We start from the raw sequence: 19,326 nt of genomic DNA, 5'->3' as shown, positions 1-19,326 counted from the left end.
GGGTCTCCAACAAGGACAACGTAACGCTGATAAACTTTCAGTTGTTCGCTACGATCCGATCAAAGGGAATCACTCCGATATCGTTGCTGGATTGGTAGTTGGTAAGATTGTATTTCAGCGTTCTTTAGGTATCCTATGAATCTGGTTAAGGTGGTATTCAATTACGGGAAACTTTTGAAAATTTTGGCTTTGGTAGCAAATAAATCAAATTTTACCTATTCTAATCATGAAGATCACCAAGATCTACAAGATTTCAAGGCTGATCCCCATATCATATCAACTGCGTCATCCCGCCAAAGTGACTCCCAACACAAAGTTGACCTCATTCCGGAATCAACATCAAATCATCATCGTTCAGCTCATCTCCAAGCGGGCGCGAGCGCGCGCCCTCGGGCGTTGAAACAATGCAATTTATTTTGATTAAGTCTCGACCAGGCCCGTCACCGCCTTCATTGGAGCTGGGCGAGACGCTTAATTGGATAAGTGCATCCCTGTCCTGTCCGGCCGTCCCCAGCCGAGGAGATTCGTGTGATTCGAGGGCGTGTGAAGGTCGACGGGATTTTTGATTGGCTGAAGGCGCAGATCTCCGCTTTCCGGTCATCGGACCTGCCCTAAATTTAGTTTTTCCTTCTCTGATTGGTACGGAGTACGCTTTGAAACGATTGATCCGACCGCGCGGGAACCGATTCCGGTTTTGTCGTCATACAAATTGATTACTTTACGACCGCAAACCTATTCATTCTGTCAGCATTCCAACTCGTCGTCCGACACCGACGAGTGCGGTTGTCCCACCATCAATCGGTGTTCGATTTCTGTCATTTTCACTCCGAAAGGTGGCTTCTCGCAGAGGAGAGATGCATGGGAAGGGATTCGGTCCAATTAAAATATGATTAATGGAAGGGGACCACACTGGAGTAGGGGTGCGGACTGTGGCGGGAAAACGCATCGATTTTCTGATTCAAACGTCTATGCAGAGTTGATGTACGACGCTGTTGTTGTTACGGTATCATGGATTGAGTTACTAACCAAATATCACTTATAGGGACTGTGGTTTGCGAGGTCAGATGTGATATCAACAGATTCAATTGATACCTTGTAGGCACGAGCGTTTACTCTCAACTTTTCGGTACGGAATCACAAATCCAGCATGGACAACGCGGCGAGTCCCTTCGAGTGGACCGCCAGATATCCTTGCGCGTTCCGATCCGATAGTCCCCGGCTGGCAAGGTATTCGGTATAAACTTTTCGCGCATGCTCCCGGATCGTGTCCAGCACGTAGTCCGCCATCTATTTTATCCCGGGCTTCTGGGTTAAACGTCGAATAGACCTCCTTCATGACGTCGACCAGGAGAGGTTGGTACGTTTTGAGCTTGTAGTTCATCTGGTTTATCTGGTTCAACTTGTCCAGCACGGTTGGCATATCGAACTCCAGGATGATCTGGATCGGCTCGTGTTGCAACTTGACGGTGCACGCTTTCAGGGTTATCAGGCTTTACGGCGTTTTAATGCATTCGAGACGTGTTACGCGAATGGTGAACGGTCGCACGTTGTCGATTCCATAGCCGGACGGTTTGGCTTGGAAGGACTGCCGGATGAGGTAGGTTAGAAGGAGTGCATAGAATGATGCGTTCATGGTGGTTACTGGGGTAGACTGAACCAAATTTTGATTTTACGTAAAAAATGCGTAAGTAGCATGTTTGAAAACAACTAGTTTGTGATTTCATGCAGAACGAGATTGACCAGATATGACTCGGACCAGACTTCTAGTTGATGTCGGAGTCACCGACTCCACAGCTCTGCAAATGTTGATATGAAGATCAAACAGAATCAACTACTTTCCAAATATAGAAATATTTGCGCGAAAAATAAAAAAAATATCAAGAGTTTTGGTATCACCATCCTCTTCCAACAGACATTCCAGAGTGTCCAAAAGCTGCTGCTAGATCAAAAGTCGGCCAAGCATTTCAATGAACTTTGATTAAAATGTTGCCCCAAAGCAATTAAGAAACGGGTGCACCCCGAGACAACATAATCAACTCCATACAAAGAATCTATTAAGGGAATATCTTCGCGTGATCCCCCATACAAGTTCTTCGTTTAGGGCAGAAACGATAAAACTTCATTTGACATGCCACATTCCATTCTCGGTTGACCTTTCGTCACTCTTTCAACCGCTGGAGACCCTACTGTTTTGACCAGCATTGACATTGAAAGTGTGACTTTTTCATGATCACGTTTCGGTCGTATAAACAGAAGGAGGTTTCCCTCGAGATGTACCGCGCAACGGCAATAATAAACAATTCGATCTGGTCGGTTGAGGGTCGGACTTGTTGAAACAATGTCTCACATGGTTGGAAGGAGATCTGTTCGATGTTTGCTTGTTCAAGATCAAGGCAGATTGACGGACTTTATTTTAAAAGCTCTGACTAACGTAACGAAAAACACACACATCTGGGAAGGGTTTCGTGGAAAACTGGTGATCGGTTAATTGCTTTGCGTTTGTTGATCTGGGAAGGGATTGGATCTCGAGATAATAAACACATGGGGGAGGTATAACATTGAGGGATTCGTGACTGCAGTCACGCGGAAAGTATCAAATTGGTGGTGATATCTGGTTCTGCATGAGAAGACTGACTAAAACGTCCCCTACGCACTTATTACAAATTTGATGCTTCAGTTTCCAACCAACAACAGCCATGAATACTTTGATCTACAAAATCCTAATAATCACAGTGTCCGTCCAGCATTCCTTCCAAGCAAAACCGCCCAACTTCGGAACCGACGATGTCCGACCTTTCCACATTCGCGTGCTACGCTTGAAGTGCCTGGACACTCCGTACAAGCTGATAACCCTGAAAACTTGCAGCGTCAAGCTGATCCGGAACGAACCAACACGCATCTTCCTGGAGTTTGACATGCCAACCGTGCTGGACCAGATGTTCGTGACCTTCAACGTGAACTATCGGATTAACCACTCCTACCGGCCTCTGCTGATTGACCTCTCGGTGGAACTCTGCGCCACGTTGAACCAAAAACCGGGGCTCAATCCCGCGGCGGACTACGTGCTAAACACGATCCGAGCTCACGTTCCGCAAGCGGTTCATGCTTGTCCCTACGGGGTAAGATCGTTGGATGTAGTCAGAGTTGGGTTTCTGATCAAGAAATACACTTTCAGGGTCGTTACTACAACTTTTCGGACTTCTCACTGGATGAAAAGTATCTGCCCAACACAATACCAGCCGGGGACTACCGGATCGATCTGCATGTTACGGATAAGGACAACGTTACCATGCTCCACGTTCAGTGCTACATGGCGGCTCGCTCCAAGGGAATCGCCTCGTTGTCCATGCTGGATTGGTGATTTCAGATCAAGATATAAAGATGAATCTGTCATAATCCCACCAATTTTATTTGTAATAAAACACATTTATTGATTCACACTATAGTCCGAAAGTTCAGGAAGTTGGGGTATTTGTGACGATTTCTTAGTTCAGCCATCAGAGTTGATATCTCGTTCTGCTTGGTATGACGCTTTAATACCACCAACCATACCAACCTACCGGTCATGAACACACTACTCTACGAAATCCTTCTACTATCCATCTCAGTCCAGCGTTCCTTGCCGGCAAACTCATCTGACGATGACCGAAAACCAGGAGTTAATCCCATCCTGGACTATGTCATTGAAAACATACAGGCTCATATGCCGCAAGCGGTTCAACCTTGTCCGTACGGGGTGAGATCCTTGTGTGTCATTCGATTCGTGGTGAATATCTTAGGTATTGCGCGTTCAGGGTCGGTACTACAAAATGTCAAATTTTTCGATGGGCGAATGATATCTTCCCAAAACAATTGCGACCTGGGACTATCGGATTGATATGTGCTAGTTTCATTCCAAATATCGTAAAACTTGTCGGAATAAATCATCACAACTGCAAGCTTCTCGCCGTAGTCTGCGGTATCTACCCCGACATCAACCATTTAAAAACTCATCTGGAGTTATTGTACTGAATTTCAAACCAACAGTCCACGAGAGAAAACGCACACATCTCAAGCATCTCGAGCCGGGCGGCAGTGACAGAAATCGAGTGGGTCGTAAAATTTTTAATCATCATTCGTTCTTGTAACGGTCCGGCGAGACCCTAAGTGGGTAATATTCGTGTCCCTAACTTTTTTTGATGACCATCAGAGTAGCAGCAGAAAAAAAAGAAGTCGCAAAAATAAGTTGAACACACGAGACAAGGCTCGTATATCACCGTATCATTTGGCACGGCGCGCGACAAAGAGACGTCGTTGTCGTCTTTGCCGGACTTCGTCTTGGTGTTATTATTAGAGTGGTTAACTGCGGCATCGTTGTCTTCCCAGATGTCGATTGGTCGCTATATTAAGGGTCTCGACGCAATTGCGATATGGTTTTGCATATGGTGCGGACTGTCAGGGTTGGGGGCCCTATTTTGGACCTAAACCACGAGCTTCAAACGCCATTTCACTTGTGCATTCTCTCCACAATCCTGTAATTCACGTCATATCTATTTAAAAATATGGAAAATATTTATTCTACTCGCTGGAAGTACTACGCACTTGGTCCAGTTGGTAGTGCCGGGCTTGGTCATCGCGGCCTGCGTTGCGTCCAGATAAGAGAATTGGCAAGTGCACATTGTACACGAATGGGGTCAAATGTTAATGTTGCGGGATAAATTGGTTGCGGTTTTGCGAGTAGCACCGGTTAGTGGGTTGGACCAATCAGATGATTTGAGTTTGTTAACATGGGTGTATTTTCCATGATACAGAAGTTGTGGTTATGTTTTGAATGTTTACGTTGTAATTTTGATATGACTGAATTTTCTGGGGAATTTATTGAAGGATTTTTTATTGCCGAAGACCGTTTGTCAATAATTAACAGTTGAGCTCAAGATCCAAAAGACCAAAATTACTCTATCATTTAGTTTGGTTTAATTTCTGTCAGACATGCATCCGCTCTAACTCCTCTTTTAGAAGAACTTGTTTGGCATTTCATGAAGATGATACCCAGCATGATGTGCCAGTGATTAGAATATGCAAATTACGCTTGTCTTTAAGGCTCCCGAAGACCCTGAAGAATATTTTGAAACCCAACTGAGATATAGGTTAAGAACCCTTAAATGCACTCAAAGAGCTTTTAAGAAGTTCTTCTTAAGGTGAAGCCGGTGATCATTTTCGAAGAAATTTGATCATCACTATAAAATATTCTGTTTTAAATTCAATTTAACGAATTTCAGCACCAAAAGGTATCAGCATGTCCCGGTTGTTGCCATCTTGAAGCCACTGAAGGAATTTTTGATCTAAATCAATTGTGCTTCAAAATATATATAATTTTGTGTTACAATCATTGACGTTCTAGTTGGCAATCATTGATTAATGACGATTTCCATAGCTTTACAAGGAATGGGACAATCGTAACCAAAAGGAAACAGCATGTGTAGGGCACTATTCTAAACAACTTGTTGAAAAAATTTTGTCAAAATATTGAAAGCGACGCAAAATTTATATCTTTGAACGAAAGCATGACAATGATGGAAGTCTTCACGTTAAGAGCTTAAGAGAACATTTACATGAAAATATAGCTAAAATCGTTTTTTTTTTTTTTCAATGAACCAATGTTTTCTACACATTATTCAGATCAAAAACAAGAGGTTTTTACCTGGCAACAAGCATTACATTGCTTTAAACGAATATGCCATCTAGAACGAGCTGAGTGCCGTTAAAAAGAGCTCTTAGTGCCGATGCATGTCTGGTTTCTGTTATTTTGGATTCAATTTGAACTATGTCAAAGTTTTAACGGTGCACATCAACCAAAGCTTTTGCACCAAGATTTTTGTTACAGACATTTTAGTATCTTCAAATCTACGGGAACTATCGATATATTTTTTTATTCATACTCTAAATGTCTACACAATCTTCTAAAATACTGTCCACCAAATAATTTACAACAAAATTTTACTATTTTTACTTTTGTTACAGATTGTTGCTGGATTGGGTCCGTAAGTTTGACAATTTTGGAATAAGAAGACTTCAGCATCCTTAGTTGCTGTATACAATTCAAATTTATTTATTTTTGCCTTTCTTACTAAAGAAAGATATAGGTTTTACTTTATGGCTGGACGTCATTTCCATCTTCGTAAAAAAGACGATTCAGCATGAATTTTAATCGGAAAAATCGCCAAAAATTCACACTGCATCGATTTTCGACGCTCTATCGATTCACCTTGACAGAACTCGTCTATCTCAAACCCTCGAATTTTGAGAAAATAAATTCCGTGGAGGTCGAGTAATGTTCGTATGTGTTCGTAAATTTTGCAAAATTTTGTGTCGTTTTGTGCCGTTCTCAGCTCCCATAAATCCGATTACGATTCTTTTAAATGCAGATGAAAGCTAGTGTGCTGAACCTGGGCGAGTTGCCACGCAAATTTCGAAATATCCATCTGTTCTCGGATGTGGCCAGACTTTTCCAGAAAATACACAGTTTTCAAATGAAAATATGGTCAAAATTTTTAATTTTCATACCTTTTATTTATCTCAAAAAATGCATTTTTCGAGCTCTACAACCTCCCAAATTTTCATCCCGATTCATAATTTGGTTCTCGAGTTAGAGCCGTTTGATTAACCTACCATAAACAAAAAAATCCCTAAAAAAGGTAAAAGCCCACCTGGTGACCTTTGCCAACATTTTTCGTTTCTAATTTTATCCGAAATTTCTTTCTACATTCATAGTACAGACCATGAGTGAGCATCTGAAACAAATTTGACATCTATCGGCAATCCGGATCAATTTTTAGTACGATTTACTTTTTGCCTTTCTTACTAAAGAAAGGTATAGGTTTAACTTTATGGCTGGACGTCATTTCCATCTTCGTAAAAAAGACGATTCAGCATGAATTTTAATCGGAAAAATCACCAAAAATTCACACTGCATTGATTTTCGACGCTTCGTCGCCAAGTCGCCAAGTTGAGCTTCGAATACTGGCGCGAGGATGCTGGCGCATATATGTTTTGGCTCGACTTATACTCGTTTGTAGTAGCTTGTCTACCGATGTTTCCTTCAACATGAAAGATATCGTAGCTTTTCGGTTTTTTTTGCCCTGTCCGTTTTGCATATCTGTCCAATGTTTATGCTAAAACTTTTGTGACATAGGACATTCATCCGGCTACAATCAATTTGTTTCCCGTTTGCTCCTAAAATCGCCTAAAAGTAGAATCCATTTTTTCGTGATTTCATAAGTTAATTGAACAGGGTGCAATTTGGCGCCCTCAACAGGGCCCAAGAGAAACATTGCATTGCTCTATAACGTGTTCCGTTTTGATGATTGTTTCCTCTTTCTAGATGTTGCTACGTTGCTGGGTCGCTGTTCGTTTTATGCATCGCTAGCATACAATGACCGGTGTAATGGTTTATCAGGGTCCGGTCTGAGTTAGAAGTAAATATTTTTGTTCGCTGCGATAATTAAATTTATTGCGGCTGGAGTGGCTATTTATTGCCAAATCATTAAAAATTAACCTTCAGTAGGGGTGAAATAAGTTCAAAATAATTTTTCTGGACTTTACAATTCCTCAGTCTTTTCAATGAAACTTAATCCTGTTTAAAGGGTTTTGTAGGAGACAACTCAAAAAACGTTTTCTGAAAATGTCACAATCTTTATATGTACGGTTAAACATATTCTTTTGGTGAAAATTGCGTTTTTTATTTCTTTTGGAAAACATATCATTTATAATACTTTGCTTGCGTCATATTCTTTTGTGCTGACGTTATAAATAAACAAAGTCGATGTTATGAATTGAAAGAAGTTCTATCATTGTAATATTCTTTAGTAAGAAAGGCTCTATCTCACCCCAGGTGGGATTAAATCGGGTTTTTGCCATTATATTAGTTTCATTGAGTTTCAATTTGGATATTTAAATCATCGTTTAATTTAGAATATTTTTATTTAATTATTCGTTTTATTCTCTTTTGCTCACTGAAAGCTAAATTCTCTTAACATGAGTTTTATTCTTATTTTCAATTAATCTTTTTAAATATTTTTGCGTATCTTTAGGCCGTTGCAAATATTTTTTAAGTTGAATAAAAAAACAAATTTCAAGCCCAATTAAAAAAATAAGGTAAAAGGTATCACAAAATGATGTGTTTCTCATCTTTTTCGATCTGTGGTCCAAAAATTCAAAATTTATGAAAAGCTTTCAAATGCTCTATTTGATTAAACAAATTAATCGTTATTCAATTATTATTTTTTTCAATGTACATTTCAATGTTTTGCAATAATTATTTTTTGCCCGCTGGTTTTTCGGTAAACTTTTGAAGGGATGAGGAAATTAAAAAAAACTTTTTTTGGGAATAAAACTTTTGATTCAAATAATCACATGCTCATTCTGAATTCTGAAAGCTTCCGAAACTGTTAGAAAACTTGTATTAAAAAACTTATGATAGACAGTAAAAAAGTGTAATTTAGGAATATTAAGAGTGTTGTAGTTGAATATTACCCATTTTAAAAAGAAACATTACTTCAATTCATGTTCGCCTACATGAATTGAAGAAAAGTCGAACGAAAAACAAATAAAAGAGGATACGGAAAAAAGGATAAACGAATAAACGCATAAACGGAAAAACAGAAAAAATAGGAAAACAGAAACAAATAAAACAAAAATAGACAAACCGATAAATGGATAAACGGAAAAACAGCAAAACAGAAAACCAAAAAACCGGATAAACGAATAAACAGAAAAACGGATAAACAGAGAAACGGAAACACGGATAAACGAAAAACAGAAAAAAACAGGAAATCAAAAAAAACAGGCAAAAAATTTAAAAACAGAAAAATTGATAAACGGATAAATGGATAAATAGAAACACGGATAAAAAGGATAAACGGAAAACATAAAAAAGAAAAAGAGGAAAACAAAAATAAACAGGAAAACAGGATAACGGATAAACGGAAAACGAAAAAATTGATAAACGGATAAACGGATAAACAGAAAAACGGAACACAAAAAAAGAATAAACAGAAAAACAGAAAAACGGATAAACAGATAAACGGAAACACGGATAAACGGAAAACTGAAAACTAAAAAATCAGGAAAACAAAAAACAAAAAAATAAAAGAAACAGGAAAAAATAGAAAAACAGAAAAAATAAATAAACGGATAAATGGATGAATAGAAACACGAATAAAATGATAAAAGGAAAAACAAGAAACAGAAAAAACAGGAAAACAAAAATCAACAGAAAAATAGGATAACGGAACGGAAAAACGAAAAAAATAGATAAACGGATAAACAGAAAACAGAAAAACAGAACAAAAAAAGGAAAACCTAAAAACAGAAATCAGAAAAAAAAAGAAAAACAGAAAAACAGAAAGGAGAAAAACAGAAAAAAAGAAAAACATCAAAACATCAAAACATAAAAACAGCAAAACAGAAAAACAGAAAAACTTAAAAACAAGAAAACAGAAACACAGAAAAACAGAACAATAGAAAAATAGAAAAACGGATAAACGAATAAACAGATAAACGGATAAAAAGATAAAAGAAAAACGGAAAAAAAACATATAAACGGAAACGCGAATAAACGAAAAACAGGAAAACAAAAAACAGGAAAAAATAGATAAACCGAAAAAATGGATAAACGGATAAATGGATTAACAGAAACACGGATAAAAGGATAAACCGGAAACAGAAAAAAAAAAAACAGAAAAACAGGAAAACATAAATAAATAGAAAAACATGATAACGGATAAACGAAAAAACGAAAAAGTGGATAAACGGATAAACAGAACAACGGAACACAAAAAACACAAAAATCCAAAAATCCAATCCCGAAAAACGGTTAAACGAATAAACAGATAAACGGATAAACAGAAAAAAGAAAAACAGAAAAACGGATAGACAGATAAACAGAAACACGGATAAACGGAAAACAGTAAAACAGAAAAAAAACTAAAAAACAGGAAAAAATAGAAAAAACAGAAAAAAATATAAATAGAAACACGGATAAAAGGATAAACGGGAAACAAAGAAAAACAGAAAAACAGGAAAACTAAAATAAACAGAAAACCAGAATAACGGATAATCGGAAAAACGAAAAAATGGATAAAAGAATAAACGGATTAACGGATAAACAGAAAAACTTTGGTGCTTCGTTTTTCTGTTTTTTTCTGATTATAAACAGATGAACAGATAAACGGAAAACAGAAAAACAGAAAAAATAGAAAAACAGAAAAAATAATAAACGGATAAATAGAAACACGGATAAAAGGATAAACGGGAAACAGAAAAACGGAACAACGAAAAAAAGAATAAACAGAAAACCATTCGGCCTTGCTGGCAATGTGCAAGTGTTTAAAATTATTTTTTGATCATTTTTTTTATTTTAGCAACGCTGCCTAGAGTTAAGTGAAATGTAAGAAACATTTGTATGATGTTAAATTTGTCAAACTAGCAGCCCTGCCATGAAACATAGTCAATATAAATGTGAGGGAAGATCCATCTTCCAACAGGTGAATTATGTAATTTTGTTTAAAGTAATAATAAAAAAAAATCAAAACAAAGGCATAGCATTCCCCCAAAAACCCCATCTAATTGACTAGATTCAAAGTAAACAAATGACACTACTCACTGTTGAAAAGGTTCAGCTTGCGGGTCGACCCGAGCCGCCGGATCGGACTCTTGATGTCCACATCGTTCTCGTCCATCATCGTGACGCCGTTCATTGTTGACGTTTTCTTCTTCTCCGAACAATCACTTTGAATTCTGAACTATTCCCCAATATATGCACTAACTATCGGTTTGCACTTCCAACACTTCACTGGGTGGGGGGAGATATTCAAGTGCACTCTACTTTAGATCTTTTTCTCTGCTTTGCATGATCCAGCCGTTACTCTTTTGTTGTTGGCATCACTGCTGGTGGTTGGTTGGCCAAATATTTTTACGCCGTTTTCCCCCTTCTAAACACTCACAAGTGACGACGAGAGCACACACACAATATATCAAAGGGAATAATCGTGGGATTTGGGTGTTTGGAAAAGACACACAATTTCAACACTTCTTTCTTCCAACTCTTCTTTTGGAGATGTAGCACTAGGCACTCATCTGGCTTCCAGACCGATCTCGATCATCTTCGAAACTGTGCCTCCAGCAGCAGCAGCAGCTTCTTCTTCACTTCTTCAGGCGCTCTGAACTAAAGACGACGACGACAACAGAAACGAGAAATTATACGCCATCAATAAAAAATATAAAAACCTCGCGCTTAGCCAAATGCACACAAGCCGTACGTACACACATCGGCAACGGCCTAAGCTAAGTGTGTTACGTAGGACATGACATTTCGAATTCACAGATATAGATTCACACACGGCACGGCTCGGCAAAAACACGGCAGGAGTTACAGCTGCGCTACGAGTTGAATAAACCTCTCTCCCTCGACGCGTTGTCGAAGCGGCAGGTCGTCGCGATGACTTCAACCGTTTTGTCTAGTTTAGCTGTGCCCCGAGGTATCGATGTCCAAAAAGGAGGTGGTCTCACCGGTGACGTAACGTTACACAGCGCCGTCCAAAGGTCTAGATCTATAGGCCGGCCAACCTCGTCTTCACACCCACGCACAAGTTACGAATCTACGCGGACGACACCGGGCGTTACGGTTCACAGAACTCCCCCTCAAAAACAGTAGTAAGGCGGTTCAGCACGCGCGCGTCCAAACAGCTCAACGGTCGGCAAACTAGTGAGTTGGTGAGGAGGTCGACTTGGTCTCGCCTCAGCAGCAGCAGCAGCAGCAGGAGAGAAGAAGGTTCTTCTCTCTCCCGAACCGGGTCAGCAGCAGCAGTAGACAGACAACTTTGTTGTTGGAGTTCTTGTTGTTGTTGGTAGAGTTGTTGCCCGCGCGTATAATTCTATTAGTGCCGACGACGTTCTACCGGTTCAAGTCACGATAGCGCGGGTTTTTGCTGTTATTTTGTCCTATCTATCGGCGGAATGCCGGGTCGTGCCGTGGAACGGCAAACATCCAGGTTCTGTGTAGGGCGTTGTTGCTACAGTTGTCGCACCAAGTCTGGAACGAGAGAAGAACGCGTCGTTGTTAGAACGTGTGCGGAGCTGCGACTCGTCGGCTATTAGTTGTGTACGAAATTAGAACACCTCGCGGGGCTTGTTGAGGACTGGTTTGGCGGAAGGTGATTAAGAATGTGGCCGTAAATTATGCAATTAGACGTATAGGCGTTTGTGTGCGTGGTTCGGTTTCAGGTGTGTGGTGTGTCAGGAAAAGGAACGCACGAGGAACTACCGTACCGGGTGTGATGGCACCGGTGTTGTTGGTGATGACACAATGGGTTCATTGATAGGTTGCGAGCTGAGCAGCGATACACCCAAAGTTAAAGAACGAGGGGATAGTCCTCACGAAAAGAAACGTGAGGAAAGTGCTATATTGCGAGAGTATAGTCCTCTCGCGTGTTCATTCGTTCATTGGATCAGTTCATCCTATGAGTGGCTTATATGGACAAACGACCGCCACTTAGTCATCGAATCATGGTGGCCCATACGGCAAAGGCACGGTTCAATATGCCGAAGGTCTTGGGTTCGAGTCTCGGTACCGGTACTTTTTTTTTTGATAGATGAACTTTTTTGGAAAATGAACCATGAGTAAAGTACTCTCGTTAATTTCGGGATTTATCCTCTCCGTCCACACACAGTACCATTTTACTACCGAATCGTGCTCTTTATTCTCTCGTATGCCGATGCCCAGTTCTGGGTGTAAGAAGCGTCCCGTCCAGGTGTCCGGAATAGAACGTATGGGTGCAAGTCACGAAATGTGCACGGTATTTTGGAAGCTAAGCTGCACCTAAGGGAGGATAAGAACACATTGTGATCTTGAAAATGTATATTTACTATGAAAAGTAAATTAATATTATATTGTCAATAGTCAATCGCCGTCGTATTTTCAAATCATATTTATATTTAAGATTGTCAAGGGTCTTTTGACAATCTCTAATTTGCCTAACATCTTAGAGCTTTTTTGGAGTTTATTTGATTCAAATTTGACGGCAAAAAGACACAGCAAAAATCATTTAAAGGTGAATCGATTATCCGAACTGATTTTTTTTTTTTTTTTTGCGAGGACTTCGGATAATCAAGTCTAGACTGTAGTAGGGTAAAATATGTTTACATTTTTATTAGGTTATTTTAAATTTTAAAACAAATTGAATGTCACCAAATTTGTCAAGTTTGAATAGTTAATTGCCTATTTTAATACCAAAAAAATATTCCGCCTTCATATTGGCCACCATCTTGTGTTACACATTCTCTGGAGTAAACAGGTGTCCAAAATATGGAAATTTTGTTGAAAAGCTCGCTCCACAAGCTTTGGAACCTGGTTACTTTAAGACTCTGCAAGGCATCATTCCAGATCGGCCAATTGGCGGCCATGTTTGTTTTAGAAAAACATTAAAATCTTGATTCAGAATGCATCAATCAAAAAATGGGATTCTTTGTGTTGTTTGTAGAAGCATTTTACGTATCGTGGTTATTTTTTCATTTCAATTTACTATTTCTGAACCCTGAAATCAGAACCATCATTGACACTCATTCCCCCAAAAATGAGCCAAAAATAAGCTAATTTGTTCAAAATTTACCCGAGGCAAACTGGTATGGCAAAAATCGCAAAAATATATAGAGATACTAATTATTCTACGATTTTATCAGTAGGTGGTGATTGTCGAACAGATCATAGCTGAACAACTTGATCCTGAAAAGGTATTACCAACTAAAAATGTGTGAAAATCATTGTGCATAGTCATTTCTATCATTTTTGACCAATGCTGGGACACATTTAATTTAAAGTTTTTTTTTATAATTTTGCCCTACCCCGCTCGACCCCGGCCAGAGCCGAGGGATAAAAACTTCGCCTAATTCACTAACATTTTTGTAGTCACATTTTCAATCAACGACCTAAAACGCGAAAAAAATTTGATGATTTGTTGCGATTTCATTGATAATTTAAATTTTATTTCTTAAAGCCTAGTACAGTCATCCCACATATTCGGAACGGTTTCCAGATCAGCCAATGTTCAAAAAATCATAGCAAATCGCTTTTACCTTCATTTGAAAGCTTTCTTGCGATCTTTCGAATGCTGTATCGAACATCTGCAAATTTTAACTTTTATATGAAGTATTTGAAGAATTACTTTGACCCTTGAAATCCACAAATTCGGAACCCTTTTTTCTTACGAATGTAAACAAACTTTGGATCTCTCCAGGAGTACATATTTATTACCAAATAATAAATTCACATACTGAAACCAATGAAACTCAAGCTTAGTGATGTTTTATACATTGTTTGATAACTTTTTTTTGTGAAAATATCAGTTAAATTCAGGTGTTCCACAATTGTGGGAGGCACAATAACATCCCTCAAGGCAGGCAGTGTTTTGCTGCTCTGAATAAAATAGTCTCGAAATGCAGTTTTTGTTCAAAAAGAACTACTTTTACTAGTGAAATAGCAAGAGAATGTCCAAATAAAGGTCCTAAAAATAGAAGCGTCGCCAGAAAAGATGCATTTGGCATGCTATTGACAAATTATCACAAAAGTGTTCCGAATTTGTGGGTGTTCCGAATATGTGGGATGACTGTATTTTTTTTTCAAAACATTTTTTTTGCTTCTATAAAAAAAAAAAATCAAAATTTCTTCAAATTCATGAACATTTTTTTCTTGCTAAAGTTGCACGTCTTTTTCGATCTGTGATCTCAAAAATCAAATTTTGAAAAAAAAATCCTTTAAGGGCCCCGTTTGATTATAAATGCATAAATAAATGTTATACAATGTATTCCGAATGGTATACAATCGTTTGTATAATTATGCTTTCCTTGGGAATTTGTGGTTAAAGTAATCCTTTTTTGTCCCCTGTTTTGGCCTGAATATATTTAAAACTGACCTTTTGACTTTCATTTTCTGGAAAAATAAAATGTGCAGATTGATAATTTCGATAGTATCAGTAATACTTACAAAATTTAATCGATGATTTATCCTTTATATCAAAATGTAAAATTTAGATTTTTTTTAATAAAAGATTAACTACTTATGCATAACTTAATCCACGAAGTTTCAGTCGAAAAAAAACATAGCAAAACATACTCATTCTATGGACAGTTGCTAATATATATATATATATATATTATGACAAAAACTAGTGAAATTCAACGACCAGTTTAACCCTCTATTGTCCAAATATTGTTTGGAGAATTTTTTTCTCGTATGAAGGAGGTGATTTCGAACAACTTTTGTTTTATTGAGGTGAAAAGTCACCGCATGTGATTGGACACTCAATAATATATTTAACTGAATGAATATACAATGAAAAAAATATAAAATATAAATAAAAAACAACAACTTTTGTTGAACAAAAAACTTGACTTTTCTTGTTTTATGTGTTTCTTGATTATTATTATTGTTATTATTAAATATTATTATTATTATTAATACAGGGAAATCTCTTTTTACGCGGTGGCGTTACGCTTTCGATTTCGTCGATTTCTCTAAAACCATACAATATTTTTTCGAGCTTCAAAAAGCGTTTTGTAGATCTGAACAATACCTACAAGTTGTTTTTAAAAGATTGCAAAAATGTTGCGTCCTTTCAGAGAAATCGACAAATTAGCAAAACGTAATGCACCGCGTAAAAAGAGGTTTCACTGTATTCATTCTTCTTTTTTCCAAAACATCGGCAAAATACCTACTTGAAATAAAAAAAAAATAATCATCAAGCCCTAGATTTTCTAAAACTTCAAGAGTTCTGCTTTCCAAAGTTTTTTGAAAATTCAAAAAAATGTTTAATATGGAGTTTGGCAAACCATATTTTCAATAAGCTTAAAATGAAAAATGGCATAACTTTTCAGTACATTGCGGAAAATGTGTAATTTTATAGAAAAATGTCTTAAGCTTGAGTTATTTGATAAAAAATTGGAAAAAAAATTCACTGAGAAATAAAAATGATAGTTTTATAATAATTACCATTGAAAACTGGTCCAATAGTTCCGATATCATCATTGAAAACAGATTTATGATTTATCAACTCATTTTTCAGCGGTAGTTATTTTGCAAGTTATAAGTTCAATTTTCCAAATTATTATACAAATTTAGAATAATGTATCTGCTCAATTCAAAAAAAAATAATATGTCACTTAAGTGGCTGTACTCAAAAAGTTTCTTTTTCTTTTACTCAATGCGCATCTTAAATTGTAGTATTTTATTCAACTCCATTCTCTAAACTTTTCAATTTTCCAAAAAAATGGTCGCAGTGATAATTAGATTTTAACCACTTTGTTTTAAAAGAAAGAATAGCTTTTTTTGTCATATTCAAAAAAAAATTTTATATTCAAAAATGCCATTGATTGTTTCTATTTTACAATGATTTTCTGTTTAAATGGGCAGCTTGTTTTATTTTTTTCCCTGTTTAGTAAGGCTGCTACATTTTTTTTGATTTTTTTTTTTTCACAGAATTGGGTCAAAATTCACGGGCAAAAAAACATAATTTCAAGCCATATTTAAAAAAAAATTAACGGTTTTTGTCGATATGTAATTCCAAAATTCTAAATAGTGTTGTTGACAATTGTCTAAGGCTTCATCCATAAAGTACGTCACGCTAAAATCAGCCAAAATTTACCCCCCTTTGTCACGATCTCCCATACTTACAACACGCAATGTCACACTTGCTCAGACCCCCCCCCCCTCCCCCCCTAGAGCGTGACATACTTTATGGATGACGCCTAAAATCGTTAATTTGTAAGAATCTAAACAGGTCAACTATTCGCTCATTTCACGTCCTTTGTCACGAAAAATTGATGTGGTAAATTAAAAGTTCTTAAGAGAATATTGAAAAGGATACAATTTAACTACATCTCAACGTCTGTTACTCGTCAATAACTAACTGACAAGCAAACTACTCTGTTTCAGTGCCATAAAATAAAATAAAAAGTTGAATCATACACAGCACAGATGCCTCCCCCTCTCTTTAATCGCTACAGCCTAGCTAAAGCTGCTTGCAACACGAAAAAAGAAAAAAATGCAAAAGGATCAACTTGTCCAGACGGTATTCTACAGACTCCGGCTGCAATTTAGGTCCATTTTTTTTTTTTTAATTTATATTTATTCAAATTTCTTTTCCATGTACATTCATTCAGTTAAAATATTATTGAGTGTCCAATCACAAACGATGACTTTTCACCTCAATTTTAAATACTAGCAACTTTCATTTATTCATGAAATATTGTAGCTTTCGCTATTCAGTGATTTCAAATGTAGGAGGTCCTACATGTACAAAAGGGAAAAGGGATACCTTAAAACTAACTTATAAACTATATAAAGAGCGGATCAATGCAGCTGAAGACTGCAATGATTTTTGTCGAAATGCATCAATTATCTTATTGGACATAACATCCAAAGTGTCAACTTCGGCTAATTGATGAAGTTCACTGGTGCTGAACCAGGAGGAAGTTTCAGAATCATTTTCAGAATTTTGTTCTGAATCCTCTGAAGTTTTTTCTTCCTGGTTAAGCAACAGCTTGTCCAGATCGGCACAGCATAAAGCATGGCAGGTCTAAAATTTGTTTATAAATTAACAGTTTATTCTTGAGACAAAGTCTAGAATTCCTGTTTATAAGTGGATACAAACATTTAATATATTTGTTACATTTAACCTGGATACTTTCAATGTGATCCTTGTAAGTAAGGTTTTGTCAAAACCAAGTCCAAGATATTTCACTTGATCCTCCCACTTTAAATTTACCTCATTCATCATTATAATGTGATGACTTTTGGTTTAAGAAAATCAGCCCTTGGTTTGTGAGGGAAAATAAAAGTTGAGTTTTGCAGCATTTGGAGTAATTTTCCATTCTTTCAAATAAGAATTGAAAATATCCAAGCTTTTTGTAATCTTCTTGTGATGACACGAAGGCTTCTGCCTTTGGCGGAGATGCTTGTGTCATCAGCAAAAAGTGATTTCTGACATCCTGGGGGCAAATCAGGCAAGTCAGAAGTAAAAATATTGTATAAAATTGGACCCAAAATGCTTCCTTGAGGGACGCCAGCACGTACAGGTAGTTGATCAGATTTGCTAATCTGATAACATACCTGCAGAGTACGATCCGTCAAATAATTTTGAATAATTTTCACGATATAAATCGGAAAATTAAACCTTTTCAATTTCGCAATCAAACCTTTATGCCAAACAGTGTCAAATGCTTTTTCTATGTCTAGAAGAGCAGCGCCAGTAGAATAGCCCTCATATTTGTTGCTTCGAATTAAATTTGAAACTCTCAACAACTGATGAGTAGTTGAATGCCCAAGGCGAAATCCAAACTGCTCATCAGCGAAAATTGAATTTTCATTAATGTGCGTCATCATTCTATTAAGAATTATTCTTTCGAATAATTTACTAATAGATGAAAGCAAACTAATGGGCCGATAGCTTGAGGCTTCAGCAGGATTTTATCCGGTTTCAAAATCGGAATTACTTTGGCATTTTTCCAACTACTGGGAAAATATGCCAAATCAAAACATTTGTTGAAAATTTTGACCAAGCTACTTAAAGTTGCTTCTGGTATTTTTAATTAAAATGTAAAAATGCCATCCTCACCAGGGGCTTTCATATTTTTAAATTTTTGATAATAGATTTTATTTCATTCAGATCCGTATTAAAAACTTCATCTGATGAAAATTCTTGTTCAACAATATTCTGAAATTCTATTGAAATTTGATTTTCAATAGGACTCAAAACATTCAAGTTGAAATTATGAGCACTCTCAAACTGCTGAGCAAGTTTTGAGCTTTTTCCCCATTAGTTAATAGAATATTATCACCATCTTTTAAAGAAGGGATGGGTTTTGAGGTTTCTTAAGAACCTTTGAAAGTTTCCAAAAGGTTTGGAATAAGGTTTAATTTGTTCGACATCTCTTGCGAACTTTTCATTTCGCAGGAGGGTGAATCTGTGGTCAATAACCTTTTGCAAATCTTTTGAATTCGCTTCAGTGCAGGATCACGAGAACGTTGATACTGTCTTCGGCGAACATTTTTCAGACGAATCAGAAGCTGAAGATCGTCATCAATAATGGGAGAATCAAATTTGACTTGGACTTTAGGAATAGCAATATTCCTAGCATCCAAAATTGCATTAGTTAAAGATTCCAAGGCTGAATCAATATCAGCTTTGGTTTCTAAAACAAAATCATGATTAAAATTATTCTCAATATGATGCTGATACCTGTCCCAATTAGCTTTGTGGTAATTAAACACAGAACTATTGGGTCTGGTAACTGCTT

At 37.1% G+C, this 19,326-nt stretch overlaps 1 protein-coding gene across 2 annotated transcripts in view; it reads right to left on the bottom strand.

Moving 5' to 3' along the window:
• LOC6048560 (SLIT-ROBO Rho GTPase-activating protein 1) overlaps positions 1-19,326 on the bottom strand; it is a 161,823-nt gene that overhangs the window by 118,839 nt on the left and 23,658 nt on the right. Inside the window, exons 2-3 of one of the 2 annotated variants that reach the window (XM_038257718.1) lie at positions 11,548-12,070; positions 10,643-11,203 (exon numbers count right to left, since the gene is read on the bottom strand). In XM_038257718.1, coding sequence (XP_038113646.1) covers positions 10,643-10,736 — 94 coding nt within the window. In that variant the 5' untranslated portion in view covers positions 10,737-11,203; positions 11,548-12,070. Of the gene's footprint in view, positions 1-10,642; positions 12,071-19,326 lie in introns of both variants that reach the window. The other variant, XM_038257717.1, reaches the window with a different exon arrangement.

The sequence above is a fragment of the Culex quinquefasciatus genome, chromosome 2 (assembly GCF_015732765.1).
Source record: "Culex quinquefasciatus strain JHB chromosome 2, VPISU_Cqui_1.0_pri_paternal, whole genome shotgun sequence".
Lineage (NCBI taxonomy): Eukaryota > Metazoa > Arthropoda > Insecta > Diptera > Culicidae > Culex > Culex quinquefasciatus.
Note: the sequence above shows the minus strand (reverse complement) of the source record. Positions and strands in the feature narration are given on the sequence as shown.